The sequence below is a fragment of the Perca flavescens genome, chromosome 21 (genome assembly GCF_004354835.1).
Source record: "Perca flavescens isolate YP-PL-M2 chromosome 21, PFLA_1.0, whole genome shotgun sequence".
In the NCBI taxonomy this organism is placed as follows: Eukaryota; Metazoa; Chordata; class Actinopteri; order Perciformes; family Percidae; genus Perca; species Perca flavescens.
In genome coordinates this window covers 12,614,243-12,632,577 of record NC_041351.1, presented here as the reverse complement: position 1 = coordinate 12,632,577, position 18,335 = coordinate 12,614,243, and the positions used below count along the sequence as shown (strand labels likewise).

The 18,335-nt window shown below is 40.2% G+C and overlaps 1 protein-coding gene across 2 annotated transcripts in view; it reads right to left on the bottom strand.

Moving 5' to 3' along the window:
* vti1a (vesicle transport through interaction with t-SNAREs 1A) overlaps positions 1-18,335 on the bottom strand; it is a 120,742-nt gene that overhangs the window by 94,512 nt on the left and 7,895 nt on the right. For both annotated transcript variants that reach the window (XM_028567908.1, XM_028567909.1), the window contains exons 3-4: positions 17,342-17,452; positions 937-1,014 (exon numbers count right to left, since the gene is read on the bottom strand). In XM_028567908.1, the coding sequence (XP_028423709.1) occupies positions 937-1,014; positions 17,342-17,452 (189 nt within the window). The remainder of the gene's footprint in view (positions 1-936; positions 1,015-17,341; positions 17,453-18,335) is intronic.

The window sequence follows — 18,335 nt, the reverse complement described above, 5'->3', positions numbered from 1 at the left end:
AAAATTATTTCAAAACAAATTAAGTATAAAAGAACATGTGGCATATTTTGGGCAATTAAGATCACAATTCAAGATAATTGTTTTTCTTCTTCATTGCCACTTCCGTAACTGCGGTGAATGAATCTTTTGTAGACGTTGCTGACAATGAATGAGAATTGCTAATGTGGTCTTTATCTCTTGTTTATATCCCTCAAATTCACTGAACTGACTTTCAAACAAAATGTCAGTCATCGTCTTTTAATAAACAAACCAATTGTGAATATGTTGATAGATAATAGATCAAAACCATAAAGAAGTCAAATAGAATTTAGGAATTTTGATTAAGAGCTGATGTTAAATAATAAATTACAGTATTTAGGGGCTAAAGGATCATTTTGAATGGAATACTGCACCAAAATATTTCCGTGATTTTTTAAAAGTTTTTAATCAAATGTCCACAATATGAACCTGCGTTCTTAATAATTTTGAGTATTAGTATTGTGCAGGTTCGCCATCCTTGGAGTTTAAAAAGAAAGGCCGGAGAACAAGATTTAGCAAATTTAGTACGTCTGTGTATGGAGAATCTATTATTGGCCTAAGTCCACACCCGGCTGGAGAACAGCTGTGGGACGTTTGGGGTGGGGAGGCCGGGTTTTTGGATTGAAATTTGTGTTGGATGGTGCGTTTGTGTTTAGGTGTGCATATGTGTGTGTAAGCTTGTGCGTGCCTGTGTGTGTGTGTCAGTCACAATCTGGCTTTGGCCAGACACTGGTCCCATGCCCTGAGCCCACTCACAGGCAGCCCAGCTTTGCATTAAACAGTGTTCCTTCCGCATGACTTGGTGACAATACTGTGGTTTCAGCTCTCAATGGCCCCTATGAGGGACCCACCTCCTCACCCTTGGGGCCAGTCAGCCACCCACACTGGTGTCGATTGGGCCCCTGATTAGCACCTCACCTGGTTCTCCGAGGAGCCGGCGTCATCCCCCAGGAGCTCGTTGCGCACCTCATCACTGTAGGCAATACGTGACCTTTTCTGCAGGGGGAGGAGGATGAGGAAGAAAGACAAAAAGAAGAGGAGAAGGGAGAAACAGGGGAGAGAAAAAGAGAAAACAAGTGGGGAAATATGGCTTAGTACTGTTGTTGATGCAAAAACACAACAGGCATTCCTTAAGCACGAGAGCCCCCTAATGGAACTTGGTGACAAACTGAGTCATACACATGCAGGTTGTGTGTGTGTGTGTGTGTGTGTGTGTGTGTGTGTGTGTGTGTGTGTGTGTGTGTGTGTGTGTGTGTGTGTGTGTGTCCCTACAACACTGAAAACAAGCATGTCTGGGTTTGTGCCCATGCCTCTTCCAAGGTGATCTACTGTACCTAGTGCACTTGTGCCACAGAAGTGATGGCAAACAGCCCCCCCACCCCACCCCCCCCCTCCCTCCCTCCCTCCACCTTGCCCAATAAACAAATATAAGTTGAGGGATGAAAAACCTCATCTTGTGTGCATGGAGAGATTGTGGAACAGGGGGGCAGGGGAGAGGGCCATGTATTATGAGGAAGTATCACTTGTCAGCGCTAAATCTTTTCTGGGGGTTGTCACCGCTGTCATCCTAGTGCAGTGGCAGGCTCTGTGATAACACCAATGCTGAGACAGGGAATAATTCATCACCCATCGGATTTGGGGTTGCCTCTCTCCAACACACAAACAAACCCTCTCTCACTCTCTCTCTCTTTCTCTGCTTCCAGATAGGCTAGAATAAGAGGGAATGCCATGTCCAAAAAAAAAGAAACCCAAAAAGACAAACACTTAGACACACACTTCAGAGTGTGCCACCTCCGATTGTCGAAGAGTGGGCTGCCGTTGTACCGCTTGTTTACAGACGCCCGACCCATGGAAAAACTCTTGGCATGCCCTCTAAACTAAATACACACCAGCAGCAGCAGACACAGAAAGTGTTTACTAAGCCTCCTTCGCTTTCTCTCCCTGCCTTGACAGGGTTTCTAGGTGGGCTGTAGGAGGTGGGCAAAATCAAAGACAAATATCACTTTTTCTCAACACAAATTCTTTCCATTTTCAATATTTTCTTAGTTCTCGACTCTTAATAAATAAAACAAAGTAAGAGAATCAGTGAAGGGACACCAATTACCTGGTGTGGACATTTTTTCCTTCAAATATGCTTCCCCGTATCTTTCTATTATCAGTAAAAGTTTGAAGAAGCTATTGCATGAATTATTTTGATGCTGCCTTCCTTAAGAGAAGCACAAATCAAACTTGGATAAGCCAATTCTAACCTCATGAGTGATGATATAAAGTTCCTTGATTGAAATAACTTTGGAACCATCACAAGCCGAGCTAGTTGATTTTTTTTCTTTTCTTTTTTGTGTGTCTACTCATAATCTGGAGCACTGAGTGGAAAGTCATGGCTGATGTGATTTGGCTGTTATTATCGTGATGGTGAGGGCCACAGTGCTCTGGAGTAATTACTGACTAGACGCAGGGCCTGATTGACCCAGACCACAAAACCCATTAGATAAAGAGCACACCCAAACAATACTCAACCACAGGGACCTGAGCTAACCACAGAATGCCCACTGTGGGGAAAAGAGAAGATCGGCAGCACGGACACAAATACAATACAACATTGCCCCCCCCACCACCACCACCACCACCACCACCACACACCCCAACCTAACCCACATTACGCAGGAGCAATATGTCAAAATCTGCTGTTTTGAAGATGTTTTTGCAAATGTTTTGTGATAGTGCCATACAACATTTTAGCTAAATTATTAACTTTTAGGTTTGTGAAAATTGTTGCAACAAAAAATTCCAAAATATCTAGAAAAAAAACAGGTAAAATGACAAACGTGTCATCCATGAATTTATCATATTTGATTTTTTTCTATTTCCTCAACACTCTTTTCATTAAAATCAATAACATAATTGTCGCTAAACATGTACATAATATAATAATTACTGATTTGTTTTACCCCCTTTCTTCTGAAACCCTTCATTTGTTGAAATGTCTGCAGACAATGTATAGGTATATTAAAAAATAATTAAAGTGATCATATTTTGTCCCTCTAAAATTAGATAATCTAAAAATGGAACTAACTTGTATGCTGATTTTAAATTTCAATTCTAATGTCAATATTTTTTGTCAGCTCCATCTTTGGTGCAGAGGTCAGTAAGTGGTCACTGTGCTGCTGCCTGGACATTAAAAGGAATTTCAGATTTGAGTCAAACCAGAAAGACAATGAGCATCAATTTGAAGTTAGCATGTATACAAGGCACACACACACACACACACACACACACACACACACACACACACACACACACACACACACACACACACACACACACACACACACACACACACACACACACACACACACACACTTATTGCCAGAAAAACACCCACATATTCCATTTAAGTTGAGTTTCATCTTAAAGAGCTGCAGTGCAACTTAGGGGGAAAGACGACTTCAGCAGTAATTGAGACGAGGAAGCCTGGGAGAAGCATTGATTTGAATGTTAAGGCTTACGTCGCCTTCAAACCATATGCAGGGATTTTTTGGTATTTCTAAATAGCTGTCTGTTACAGATGAATGTATGAAGCGTTTCTGCAATGAGAACAGTGTAGATAACAAAGGGAAGTATGAAGAATGGAAAATGTCACTAAAATGAAAGTGTGCCGCTACTTCCCCTGTACCTACAGTATACACTTCAGTTTTTGGATTCTCTCTCAGGAAAACAACAAATTCCTGAGTGATTACTGTCTTCCCATTTGATGTCAAACATAAACAGCTGTGCAATATTGACAGCTTAATACAGGAACAGATTTTGATTATAAGTTTGGGTGTTAAGTAAAAAATTGCTAAGTGACAACAGGATCATTCTTGAGGTCAGGGAAACAGACATCAGGTACCTGCTCCATATTAAAAATCTTTAATTCTAAAAAAAAAAAAAAATCCTCTCATTCTAGTTACAGAATGTAAAGACTGAGCTCTGCATCTTAAGACAAAACCAACTAATCAGGCTTTGTAATCTAAAAAAGAATGAGCGCTTTCAGAAGATTCCTTATTGCTCAGAAAAGAAAAAAAAAGAGCTTTTTTAATCCTTTTGAAAGGTCTGTCTTTTGTCACTTTTTTAATCTTGGGTGAGAATTTGCTTCTATTCCCGGAAGCACACAAGAAAAGTACAAAGGTACATCTTAACTTTATGCAAAGTGGCCTGCCTTTAAAACTCTACACATCCCGTCAAATGCAGCGATGGAGGTGCTGGTGTCCTGTCAAAAACACACGTTTTACCTCTGTTGACATGGATAGCAGATGGAAAAAAACTACGCTTCTTTACCCATCAAAATGTAATTACATATGCATGCATAACAATTCATATCAGATATGCTAATCAGCTTGGCATAATCCTCCGAGCAGCAAATTATATTTATTTAATTATAGCAAATATATGGATCTTTCCTTTGTGTTCAATTTCTTTTTAGTACATGAGCATGCATGGGTCTATATTGCCTAAATGAACATGATTTGTAAGTTCCCACATACACCAGAAAGAAGAAAGTAAATCTTAAAAAACATCTGTTTTCAAAAAATGTATTGATGATTTTAAAACAATGACCATTCCTAATTTCAAGCAGTCAACAATCACAGTGTTTGTAATGTAAAAGAAGAGTTCCCTATCTACAAAAAAAATAAATAAAGAAATCGCAATAATTAAAATCAAATAAACTGAGATTCATCAATGCCTTCCAACTCCCCTTCTTGCTTTTTGCCCAGTTGAACGAGTGCCACAAGGACAAGCGCAAATAATTGTGGCGCCTGGAAAGCTGAAAAATGAAAACAGTTCATTAGATGGGAAATAAAAGGCGTAAAAATACCCAGGGGCAGAGTGTAATGAGGGGCCCCAAAGTTCCTCTGCAGACGCTTTTTCCCTCCACTTTCCCAAGCTTTTCCTTTTCGCCCTGCACACACGGCTGGTGGCATAGCATGAAGAGTAATTAACCATTTTCAATTTACAATACTATGTTCCATTACAGGCTTTTTCACCAGTAGGAGAGCGGCTGGCCATTTCCAAATTTAGACCCAATAACACTTTTATTTTCCTGTTTTTATTTAACTGTTAGAGCTTCTCTATGAACATGAAAACATATCAAAACCATCATTTTAATAATAACTTTCAAGTGAGCATGAAATGCACACCAATACAAATATTTTTTTCTGAGTTTAATATCTTTAAACATCATGTAAAAACTGAAAAATACAAAAGTCTTAAGTCAGCAATGAAATTACAATAAAGTGGGGTAATACACTGCTTTATGGTCACAATAATCTGTGCTAAACTCAAAAGGTTATCTATATCACTTCCTTTCCTCTCCCTGCTGTGATATTTTCCCAGGTGATGTGTGGACCAGTACCAGCAGGTCCCACTCTGGTTCCCCCCCACAAGTGGGGGCAGAGGTGAACTGATGCGGCATGGCGTTAAAAGGAAGCGGAGACCTTTAAGCAGGCACAAGTATCACAACAGCATCTTAAATAATGCATCTCTGCTTGGCAGGGGTTTATCACACACATACATGGCACAAAGGAAAACACACACACACACACACACAAATTGTTGTCTAGTATCTTCAACTCTTCTTTAACGCAAACAAATTGGTTGTTCAATTAAGTGCTCTTTTTTTTTATTGCATTTGATTTATTATCAGACAAAGGCAAGTAGCTACTATTGGGATTGTCACAGGAGGGTGTCATTTGTGCCTGTGTTTAACTGTGGTCTTTGGTGCCATCGAATCCTCCACTTCTCTGTGTGTGTGTGTGTGTGTGTGTGTGTGTGTGTGTGTGTGTGTGTGTGTGTGTGTGTGTGTGTGTGAGGGCCACTGTATGAACGAGGGAGCCTTTGCATCCCAGGGAAACCTCCTTTAGAGAACGTACACACGCAGCATATGTGAACGGTAGCCTGGTGTGTGTTCTCTCCCCTAATAGAAGTGCAGCAGTGGTAGAGAAGCCGGAGCCTTAGATAACAGCATGGGGCCTCTCATTAGCTCACAGGTTGGTGCTTTGGTGGCTTCTACGCACATGGCATTGTGTTCCACTTCTATGAAAAACCTGAAGGAGTCTCCGAGAAGCCGTTACCGACAAAACAAATAAAAGGTGAATGATCAACTGAGGCGAGGTAATAAATGAGCCTGCGACATATCTAAACAGGTATGAGGTGAGGGGACTTTTTTTTTTTTAGGGTGACGGAGTGTATCAGCTTTAAAAAGATCTTGTGTCACTAAAGAAAACCTGACACGGTCAGAGACAACACTAAAAAAATGTTTTTTCTTTATTAGTTTAATTCAATTAAAAAAATGAATTGTTATTTTCACATTGTATCACTGAATATATAAAAAAAAATTATTATCTAAAAAATGTTATCTCTAGGGGGATAATAGCCGTTTGCTGGTGGAAGACAACACTATTCGGATAGGGACCTTTCATGCTTGTACATCTGTGATACCGGTGGTGTATTTCCCTGTCAAAGTCATTTCTATTGCTAAGTACAGCCGAGATCAGTCAATAAGCCTAACGACTGTACCCACAAAGCGAGAGGCCGAGAGGCGGCAAGAGAGTGTGGGGTGTGGGGGGGGCTTGCAAGTGAACTCCAAACAAAAGAGCAAATTCAAGGAGGGCTTTGATTGAAGAAGCGCCATATACTTTTTGAAGGCCGAGGGATCATCTCTCAATGGTTATTTCTTAAAGGCATGAGGGCCCGATTAAACCCAATATTAAAATATGGAGGCGCTTCTAATGAAAAATCAAAGGCCCTGTTTCCCCTCCCACACCTCCATCCTTCCATCTCTCTATCCCTCCTTCTCTCATGTTCTGTCAGGTTTTATCCTTTAGCCCATGGTGGTGTAGGAGGGGACAGAAAGAAAGACAGAAAGAAAGTATGAAAAGAAAGAAAGAAAGAAGAGAGTAAAAGAGAGAAAATGGGGAAAGAGGGAGGGTTATAGAGATGAGGGACCTAGGTGCTGGTGGTGCAAAACAGAGACAGACAGCATTGGTTGGAGGAGTAAATCAATAGAGCAGAGCCGTCGGGGAGGCGGGCAGCCAGGGCAAGGAGAGAGAAGAGGAAAGGAGAGGGGGAACCAGCACAGGGGCTCGGGCTCCGATCACAACGCTGGCTTCTGGCGTGCAGTGGGGAATAAAGTGGGCCTCCCTGGGTCAGCACCAGAGAAAAAGGTGAGATTAGAGGAAAGTGGAGGAGGGATTTTCACAGAGTGAAAGTGGGAGGGGTGGGAAAGGTGGGTGTTGGAGGATGACGAGGAGAGAGAAAGTGTGTGTGGAGGAGGAGGGGGGGTGTTAGGAGATGTGCAATGCAGGATACCTGGCAAGCCAGGGACCAACCGGCCCATTAGCCTGTGGCTACCTACATATGGTTCACTGAACCCTCTGCTGAGAAGAGCTCCTCTCCTATCAGCCTTCCCATCTTTTTTAAAGAAAGAAATACCTTCACTTTTAACCCTTTCTCTGCTTTGGAAAGAGGTTCACACCTGACCTCGATTTATGATTCATTTTTGTTTGATGTCTATTCTTGGAGTGTTATCTAAAATTGAAAAATGTAATAAAAAAAAAAAAAAAAAAAAAACCTAGACACAAAGGGAGAGGAGTCGGGCCTGCTGAGCATGTGCGTATCCGTCAGTGGACACGCACAGAAGACTATCTCCTTCAGTGCTTTGCCTTTTCTTGTAATGTGACCATTGTTGGTGCTGAATAGCTCCCTCATTAGCATAAGAATACAGCAGCACATATAGGGACTTAGCCAGATCATTATCTCTATATATTTATGTATACTTTGTTATTTCAGTAGCCAGAACACATTCAAATGCTGATGAGGCCAGTAAGGCCCCCTTCCAAAGCCCTTCCAACATGTGCCCTTATGAACTTCCCAATACACTCACCAGTTTCCTGGGAGTCTGCAGGTTCTGTACTGGAATTTACAACAGTAGTTCAAAAAAGTATGAGAAATAGCTAACTGAAGGCTACAGAGAAGACTTGCTTACACCTCTTAAGCTGATTTAAAAAACTAAATTATACAGAAAAGAACATGGTATATTCAACCCAGGAATAAAGATTGGAGCTGAATAATTCACAAAAACAATCATCTGCAGTTCATTCTTCAAACAAAAATAAGTAGCAGATAATAATAATAAAAAAAGAACCACTGCAAAGTAATTCACAAAAATAACATTTAAAAAAAAGTTTTTTACCTATTTTATAATAATAAAGGATTGGCTATTTGATACAAGCACTTATAGCAGAGAATGTGCTTTGGGAAACAGATCATGTCTGAAATAAAAATGTACAAAAAGTTTGACAATGCAGAACAAACAAGTGCTCTATGGTAATGATGGGAACAAAACTATAGAGTTTAGTCTCACTGCAGGCGCAGGCTGATGCTCTAATGGTGGCCAACCTCTGGGATAATTGAAAAAGAAACCCTAATTCATCTTCCCCAATGTAATTCTGATCAAGGCCACAGCCAGATTCCACTGCAGGCTTCAAAAACACCAGAGAAAAGGCAAAATTGTTGGTCGCTGAGAGCAAAAACCCTTTCCCTTTCTTTCTGCCATGCTCCCTCATTAGAAACACTTAGGATGAGAGGAAGAAACTAAGTTTAATTGTGTGTCTGCATGTGCGTGTGTGTTTGTGTGAAGGGGGTGTGAGCAGGGGTTACAACATTTGTAAACATGGAGCTTTAACTATATATAAAAAAAAAAAAAAAATGGCAGTAAAGATGCAAAGTATTCTTTCTCTATTTATGCCTTTCCTCACTCTCGCCTTCTCTGAGGCTTACTTATTAAAAAGCAAATGCCACTGCCTAAAATACAGAGGAAAAACACAGACCCAATGATTCATAATATATTTCATTAATACTTCATGAATCCCTTCACCATACTTAAGCCAGTCTGGCAAAAAAAGAAAACATTGTCACCTATTCTAGTACCCGCTTGTCAGCACATCACTGGGGAGTGGGTGTCACATGTCACTTCTGGTTTATACCACTGCGTGGGACAGGCTCGGTGCAAGGAAGTTGGGGGTAGGACAGAAAGAAGAACAGAAGGAAAAGTGAAGGGGAGGTGGAAAGGGGAGTAAAAAGAGGGAGCAGAGGAAGGAGGAGGAAGGGGGTGTTATCATATCATTGCCCCATGTCTTTATATTTTCCCCCTTATTATCTTTGGCCCCCAGTCACTCAATCACACAAGCCCTGAGGACAGCGAGGGGACCTGGGAGGGCCTTCGCTTCATGGCAGACTCAGCCAGACAAGCGTCTGAAAGCTATACTGATCGCTGTCAGTGTGTGTGGAAGTACAGCGACTTTGGAGGGGCCAGGAGAGATAAGCGGGAGAGGAAACGATCGCGTGGAAGGATAACGGCCAAATTTGCACACTGCCAAACAAAACCTGTGCTCCAGGCATAATGCAGACACCCCATCCATACAGACAAGTGTTAACATAAAGAGATGGAGAGGGAGTAGGGGGTGATCTGCTTACAAATTATAGGCTATGTGATTTCTGCGAGGCGACTACTGACAAGAACTCATCTTGTTAATGACCATAAAACTCAAAAAGGATGACAGTAAAGCAAATGTCCCCAAAATGTATTCCCACTTCTCTGTCTGGGACACTTATCATATTAATAAAAATGGTTGTTAAACATATTTTATTTGTGATCATTTTTTGCACTTGTATTTCTTTTAACTTCTTAAAATCAGGTCTGGTCAAAATAGGGGTAACACTAGTGTAAAGACTTGGGGCTTTTCTAGCATGGTTTTAGTCTCATCTCTATCATTCTTTTTGTGGTCATTCACAGCACTAAAACTACTTTAAATTGTTAACTCGAGAATACACTTTTATAGTAGCAGTGGAAAAGGGAGATGAAGAATGTTTAAGAATCCTCTAGTGATACTTGACTGCCATCACATCTGATTGACAGCATTGTCATGCTATTCAAAGTCATGAAGTGACCACCAGTACTTTGCCAAAAGGGGCATTTTCAGCTTGAAAGATATATGAATCAACCATCGATAAAACTTTCATTTGGAAACAAAATGATAACTATAATTACCTATTCACCATGTAGGAAAGAACAAAACAGCCAGCAAGTGTCAGTGTGGCTGATTAGGTATCAGTGTCTCCTATAATTTAAACACGTAAAACATGATACATGAATTTTCATCATAAACAAAGTAACTATTGCACATTAATAATATTCTGGTTGGGTCTCACATTTTTTTCTGATAATCAAATATGATACACAGCACTTCTGGACAACACATCCTTTTGTCCTTGAGATACTGTCCTTCAACCCAGATTTGACCCACTGCTGCCATTACACCATCAAACCCGTGAAAAAATGGTTTCAACATGAGTGGAAAAAAGGCTAATCCGCAAATGAATCCCATCTTCGTGTCCATAAAGAGGACATGGAAAAGCCTCCAACACCCCAAATCCACAAAGGGCTTGAGGAAGACATACTGTGCACAACAACTTCCAAATAAAAGACATAATTCATAAGTAGAGAAGAAGATCTATTTGTTTACATCTTAAATCTGCACTGGGAAAAATCCCCATCAACTGAGTCCTTTTAAAACTGGTTAGGAATGATTAGACTTTGGTGTCATTGATGGGTTGTTAAGCAACAAACCATGAAAAGAGTCAATCTGCCTTCACTCTTCTGTGTTTAATAAGAACAAGTAAGCCAAGGCAACCTAAGGCGATTTAAAGTGTCTAACATTCAACTAATGTTGGTCTGTCATGTTGTCTGCTTTCGGGAGTCACCATAGCGAGGACAGGGGGCAAACAACAACAACAACCCTTCAAGATGGATTACAACAATGCTAATTTATTTATCACTACTAGTGTGGTTCAAGTGTGGGAAGTACAGTGGTCCTAAAATCTCCCATCAAAACCTAAATCTCAACATGATTATCAGCATCTGGCTTAAAAAAAAATAAAATAAAAAAGACGAATACACAACTTTCTGATAAATGACTTTGCAAACTCTTCTTTCAACTAAGTTGCTAATTGTGCCAGACATAATGAGTTTATGGCTAAAGCTAAAGTTGGATAGTCTTCATAACCTTGAATTGTCTATTTTTTGGTTATATTTGGGGGGATACATTCCACAGGTATTGGTGTGCTTCGAGTGAAGAGTAAATACCAGTTTACACACTAAAGTCCAACCTAGAACAGAAATGCATGCACACAGAGACAATACGCCATACTTTATATGGCATTTCAAAAATGTTAATTCATTGCGAATAATGAACCGATCGTGGATGACCTTCAGATGCAGTGGCTACAAACAGCTCTGGGGTTTGGAAACAGGGAAAAGAGGCTTATGGAAAACTTCTGACAGCATTCTTACTGGCAACTGAAACATGCAGCTTGATCGGTGTGTGGTGAAGTCAAGAGTCATTCATTAGTTCTTCTACAACAAGTCAATGTATTTCTGATAATAGGGGACCAAATGCAAATCACGAGTTACAGTAGTTTGTTTTGGTCTCATCTGAGGTATGTCCACATTTGATACACATCCAATTTAATCATTAACTGATCTTATTTGTATGATTTCATTTTAATCAAACCATTTCTCCTTATTTACAAGTTGTTCTTAGAAAAGGTCCAATGTGCCAATTCATTAAATACAGCACTCAATGTTTGCCCCAACTGAAAGCCACTTATGAAACTCATTCAATTCAATTTTATTTATAGTATTAAATCATAACAGAGATATCTCGAGACACTTTACAGATAGAGTAGGTCTAGACCACACTCTATAATTTCCAAAGCCCCAACAATTACAGTAATTCCCTCAAGAGCATTAGCAGTGGCTGTTGCGACAGTGGCGAGGAAAAACTCCCTTTTAGGAAGAAACCTCGGCAGACCCAGACTCTTGATAGGCGATGTCTGACGGGGCCGGCTGGGGGTGTGATGAACAGTGGCAAATAATAGTCACATTAAAGATAATGGAACAGTGACTTTGAAGGTAGTCGTGGAAGTTCATGTCATAGCAGCGCACATCGTGTCATACCGAGTAGTGCAGTCTCCAATACCGGATCCTGACTACTCTGTGCGTATGAACATCACAGCAGGGTGTTGCGGGATGTAACGTGGCGCTGCAGAGCACGGGTGGATGCAGTGGACGCAGCAGGATGCGGCCGGGCATTGCAGGGAATCGCAGAGCAAAGCTCATATATCCAAGTATAAAGAAAACAAAAAATAAAAGAAATGGAATCAGCACCAACTGCTTTTTCATTCCATTCACCTGTTACCATGTGTGTCTGGTAAATAAACTTGTTTAATATTTCAAGGTTAGTTAACTCTTTGGAAATGCATTAATTATCTCCCTGGGCAGACACTAGATGGCATTCCATCTGAAAGGTTTTTATTAAAAGGAAAAGGCAGTCCAGACATTGCACTTGGACTGGAACGGTTACTCCAAACAATACCCCCAATAGACAATCAGATATTAGGAAGTAATAGTTGTATCCTTGTGAGAGTTGGCTTAGTGATTCAATATCAGAAAATACAAACAACTACTGCAATATCCATTATGGAATAAATGAAGCTAGGAATGACTGAGAAAGATATATAGAATTGGTCAATCGTGATTTCAACCTTACTTGCACTTCAGGTGACTCAAAAGTTGACCTCCTCACATTTTCTACATCTTATAATAACGTGCAAAATGTTTAATCATATAAAGACTGGGTAATTACAAGAATTTTAAAAGGAGCACTGTTGCTTGGAAATGAATGACTTTAAGGTACTTGATGAAATAGTATACAGCATATTATGACAGCTCTCCATTCAGTCAAAAATGGGGTTTATCCAACTAAATTAAATCTGAGACATTGTACCAAAGAATTGCCATTAACAAACTGCCTTGACCATCACTGGCATCCATTCCCACTTAATGGCAGAAAAATGTGAAGTATTCAACAATAACATTTGTCAGAGCATGGTATTTAATGAAAGGATCAAGGATCCTTGAACACAGAGCCTCTCACATTTGGAACAGAAGTGTTTTTGCTATTGAAAAGACAACAAGAAAGAATACTTAATAGGTGAAATATTAGCAGCAACATGTCAGAAAGATTAATTGAGAGCGAAGATATGAGAGTTACAGTAGGGATATGTTTACAATATTGTTTTTAAAAGACATTTAACTTTCCTAAGGAGGCACTATTTTGTTCATATTTTGATTTGCTTCCTTAATTAACTTTCAGAGCATGACTGGCCAGAGACAAACTATAGAAAATACATAAAGTTGGAAGCCAGACTACTATAAGGCACTTTGTATTAAATGGGTTTTTACCACAAGGACATTTTTGGTAACATTATTTTCAATCTCTATTATAAAAAGCACAAAGGGTAAGGGTTAGGCTTAGTAATAAGTGGAAGGATTTATCATAGCAAGTCCACTCATACATCAGAAAGGCAAAGTAATTGCTAAATGTTCCCAACATTGACTTTGTCCTGTACCTTAAGTCCAAGAGAATTCTTAGAGCAATACCGCCATCTGCTGCAAAATAAGATCAACAACCACAGCAGCTAGCTGAGTGGGAGGTATACTGATGTATCACAAGTAAAAGTAACACATTATAAAAAGAAGGCCCTTCCAAACACTGCACTGAAAGTAGGTGGAGAAAAAATATAATGCAGATTTAATTATTAACTTTAAGAAGTATTCAAGACTGCTCAAACTTGCTAATGTGGAGTAATAAATGAAATAAATATAGAGAAGCAACATTCAACTAATGTACTAAACAAGCTGGAAGGTTAGACAGTTGTTTCAATCCTGTTTTACCAGTGACATCATGAGATTTAAAATAACTTAAGACACACAGTTGACTGTAGGTTCACTGAAATCTGCATTGGATTGAAGATATTTGCTATTTACTAAACATATCCAAGCACAGACCAACAACACAACATGGTACACCTTTTGAAAAAGGCAAGAAAGGAAGGGCTTTGATATAAAAAAAAATACATACTGACAAAAGAGTTCCCAGGACTGACAAAGTATCTCTAAATCTCTGAGCCAATGTTGCTTTATAACTGCTTATGGCTGACACCTCATTATGCCCATGTCAGAGACATCACACATTTACAACAAGCATGGTACATCATTTGAGTCACATCCTCAAAAGTGGTGTAGTGTTTTGTGAGACACAGCAGACATCTGCAGACCCCCACCTTCCCTGCTGGCACGGACCAAGCGTGGCCCTTTGAGGATGGTGGCTCTGTTTACCCGATAGATTTCATTAAATTAAGCTTACATTGGGCCTCTTCTTTGCCTGATCAAAGCCACTGCTAAGAGCCATGCCATTCTGACTCACCTGACCAAGACAAGCCTACTCCATCAAATAGGATTTTCATTGCTCTTTTTTAATTTTTTTCACTCTGACTCTCTTTTTTTGTCAGACTGGCATCTCCTTTAAGTGCTGCAATGCCTATTTGTCACGACCCAGCACCTTTACAACCCCCACTGTCCCCTCTTATTATTATTATCACAATGAAGCGGTCAGCCAAGCCAACAAAGCTACACCTCATATATACACCTTTGGGATGCCCGTTTGATAAGTTGTCTTCCTGGATAAAATGGCTGGGTTACCGAGGTCGACTCGGGCCCTGTCTGGAAAGGCGCAGGAATGAAGTCTCAAGCTGGCACACCGGTGGTAGGAAGACTTCAAACCACGGGTGAATGGGAGGATGAGAGAGCAGGTTAAGGGGGGTAGACACCCGTGGGAGGCCAGTAGGGGGTAGGGTTGTGGGGAGATTGGGTAGCGAGGGAGTGGAAAGGCCTTGATATCCATGAAAAGCACAACAAAGCTTGAGCTTTTTACATTAAAAAGAAAGGAGATTGCCTTTTTTCCACTAGGCGCTTTTCGAGCCGAGTGTCATGTCCTCCCAAGGCCAGCAGGAAGTGAGAGGCTGAGCTCGGCTATAGCATTTGGCACATCTGAGGCACATCTGAGGGGGCTGAAGTTCTTGCCTTCTGAACACTTGCATCAGATTTACGGGAGATCAGATATCCTAGATGTTACTGTGGGAGGGTGGGTGATCCTGGTTTAAATGCACACTGATCTGACCACACCACACACAGAGGTGTAAAAAATGAAAATGACTCTGTTAAACTGGGACAGTTACAAGCAGGGCAATATTCTTTTATTCTCTATCCACGAGGACTATCCTACTGCAACCTTCTGCTTTGCATTTCAGTATTGTGGGCCTTGACACATAAGTATGCAGTGATATGGAAGTAAGAATTTAGAAGTAATCATGTTCTTTGCATGCAGCATTTTGTTTTATAAAATGGATAAAACAAAATGGATGGAGGAAATTCAAATTTTTCCAGGTTAAATAAACAAATTCTCCCACAGGCAGACATACAAATGCAATGTAATGAAGAATTTGCAACAATATCAAGTCACTGCAGGTGTTAACTGCTTGATGATTAAGCACGGTAAGTGTGGGGAGACGAAAAGTTAAAGATCAATCGTCAGCCAATTAAATGCCCATGGCGAGGAAAGCAAACTGTCTTGGTACAGAGATCTCCTCCTGTGATCTCAGTTAGCACATCTCTGTGGTGTTTTCACAGATCACTAGCACATGATATCTCCATCCAAATGGGTTGTTTATGCATGTTTACTTGTTTGTTCTGCAGTAGGAACAGTGATGGATTGGGGGAGCAGACGTAGCCTGGGAAAACCCTGACGAACTTCCGGCTAATTTGAGATTTGCTTTGCAAGTCAGTCTGGCCAAGAGCCCATTCAAGCCCATTTCCAATTTTTCCAAATCGAGGCACCAATCACAACCGTTGAGGCGGGCTTTACACGATGACGATAGCGCAGCGACGGCGAGCAGCTTGATGTTTACATTCAATATGACGGCCACCGAAGCGCAGCTACCTGTTGATGCCGCGGTCGCTGCTATGTCACCCGGATCGTTGGTCTGATTGGTGGAAGGACTATCCAATTGCGGTCCCAGAGGCATTTGAGCGGCGTCCGTTGGTGACACCCATTTGGAAATGGGCTGTGAATGAACCTTGCCCAGACCCACTCTCTGACAAGGGTCTGGGGTCAACCAGGCTAGGGCGGACGTTGTTCTTTGTTAAATTCCCAAATTTAATTCAGTAGAGATTTCTGGATTGACTGATATGAGGTATTGAGCAGATGTTTGAGACGATTAACGTGAAATATAAGCAGGCTTTAATTCAGATTATTTTGGTTGGTCAGTGGTAGGTAGGTCCATGGGTAAGAATTATGTCATAATTTACTGCATTATTTTTCATTTATATGACTAGCATTCAAAATATATAGTTTCTCATTCTATTTTGTTTAAATGTGATTCTGACAAGGTTAAATGCTGCAACTATCCCAGGTCAGCCTTTTTTGAATTAATCTTAAAAAGTTCTTAAACTTACAATTCAGTATTTATTTTTCAAACCCATTCTAACGTTGTGGATTTATTTCACATCACTGATTCATGCAAGGACTCGTCTCGAGTGCAACGTCGGTTGCATTTACACTACGGGTTTATTATCGTGCTGTGAGCACCGGCACAACAAAACAGACAACAGAAAACAAAAAATATATCATTGAAGATGCATATTTTTGCAAGGTAAAGATTTGAATACAGGGTAATAGGTAAAAGCTACAACGGTAAGAAGAAAATAAGCAAGCACTGGCATTACAATAAATAATTGCTAATTTCTATCACATTATCGATTATCAAGACTGGGCTGTTCATTAAGCTTTGATAGAGTCTGAGAGATCAACTCCAGACATCCAGTGATTTATGAATTACTAAACAAGGCCAGCTTCTGCAGCAACAACACAAACAACCTGTTCTCAATAGGCATCACATGCAAGTTCAAATACAAACTCTGAATTAAACTCGGTGGATGTACCACTGAGTTTCAGCGTAGGACTGTGTGTGTGTTTTTGTGTGTGTGTTTGAGATAGTCTGTGTGTTAGCGTTAGAGAGAGAGAGAGAGAGAGAAAGAGAAATAGAGAGAGAGAGAGAGAGAGAGAGAGAGAGAGAGAGAGAGTTTGGTCGAAGGTTCAAACAAAACAATGGATGTGCGTGTAAAAGTTTACCCACAAAAAGGATTTGAGACAGTGACAGCTTATAACTACAGAAAGTCCTATACTGTACATAAATAGTATATTGCTATACAGATGCCCATTTTGAACTTTAAAAGACGATTTTCTAAATGTTGATGATATACATTATATTTGTAATATTCAAATAACCATGAAAAAAAGATTTAAGAAGGTGTTTAAGTACTTACAAAGTCTTTCTCGAGCTTCTCTATCTCTTGCTTGTAGCTCTTCAGTCTGCCGTTGTACATGGCACGGCTCTGGATGGGGATCTCCCGCACCTCCAGGTCCATCTGCTCCAGCTAAAACCAGCAGTTTTTCCAGTTAACTTAACTAAAAATTTTCCTGGCTAACACTACATTTCTAAAACTAAAAAATAACTTGGAATATAAAACATTACAAAATCGAGTGGTTTAGAGTTCATTCTGATCCAAATTTACATTATGATAAAAGGTACTTTTTCATTTATAATACTTTTTATATCACTGTTGAACAGATGCTTAAAAAAAAAAAATCTAGGTCTCACAAAAGGATAGCATCTATGACAAAAAGCTGCTAAAGATAGAAATTGTGACAATATTAAACTTTCTGAAATGTGTAACTTCAGCGGTATTAACTTTAATATGTTCCAATGTTGATTGGGAAAAGAAAATGCCTCCCGCTCACGTCACTCGGCTGGGATAAAAGTTGTGACAGAGAAAGGCTGTTCTGTAAATAAATACACAATCAAATATGAGCGCCCCTTCATTGCAGCGACATTCACAGGCCCAACAATGTCACAGTGAATGAAGTAAAAGTACTCTCTCTGTGTAGGTCTCTCTGTGGCAGATTTGGAGGAAACTAATCACTGACATAACAAGACAACTGCAACAACAATTTGTCTCTGTCAGGTGACTGTGCTCATTTTTAAAACAGCAACATGAAGACTCCCACCTCGAGATAATGGGTTGAAATGTGTCATAGGGGTGTCACTTAAAAGCAGATTACTGGAAAGTAATCATGTGAGGAGGAAGCCTTTTTTCCGCCATATGCAGTGTGTGTGTGTGTGTGTGTGTGTGTGTGTCTGTGTGTGTCTGCATGTCATGTCACCACCAGGATAATACAGGTGCTGTTGTCTGGTGCCAGTGAATATTGTCCCCTCCCTCTTTCCACAAATTCATTATTTAGGAAATGGGAAGAGGAGAA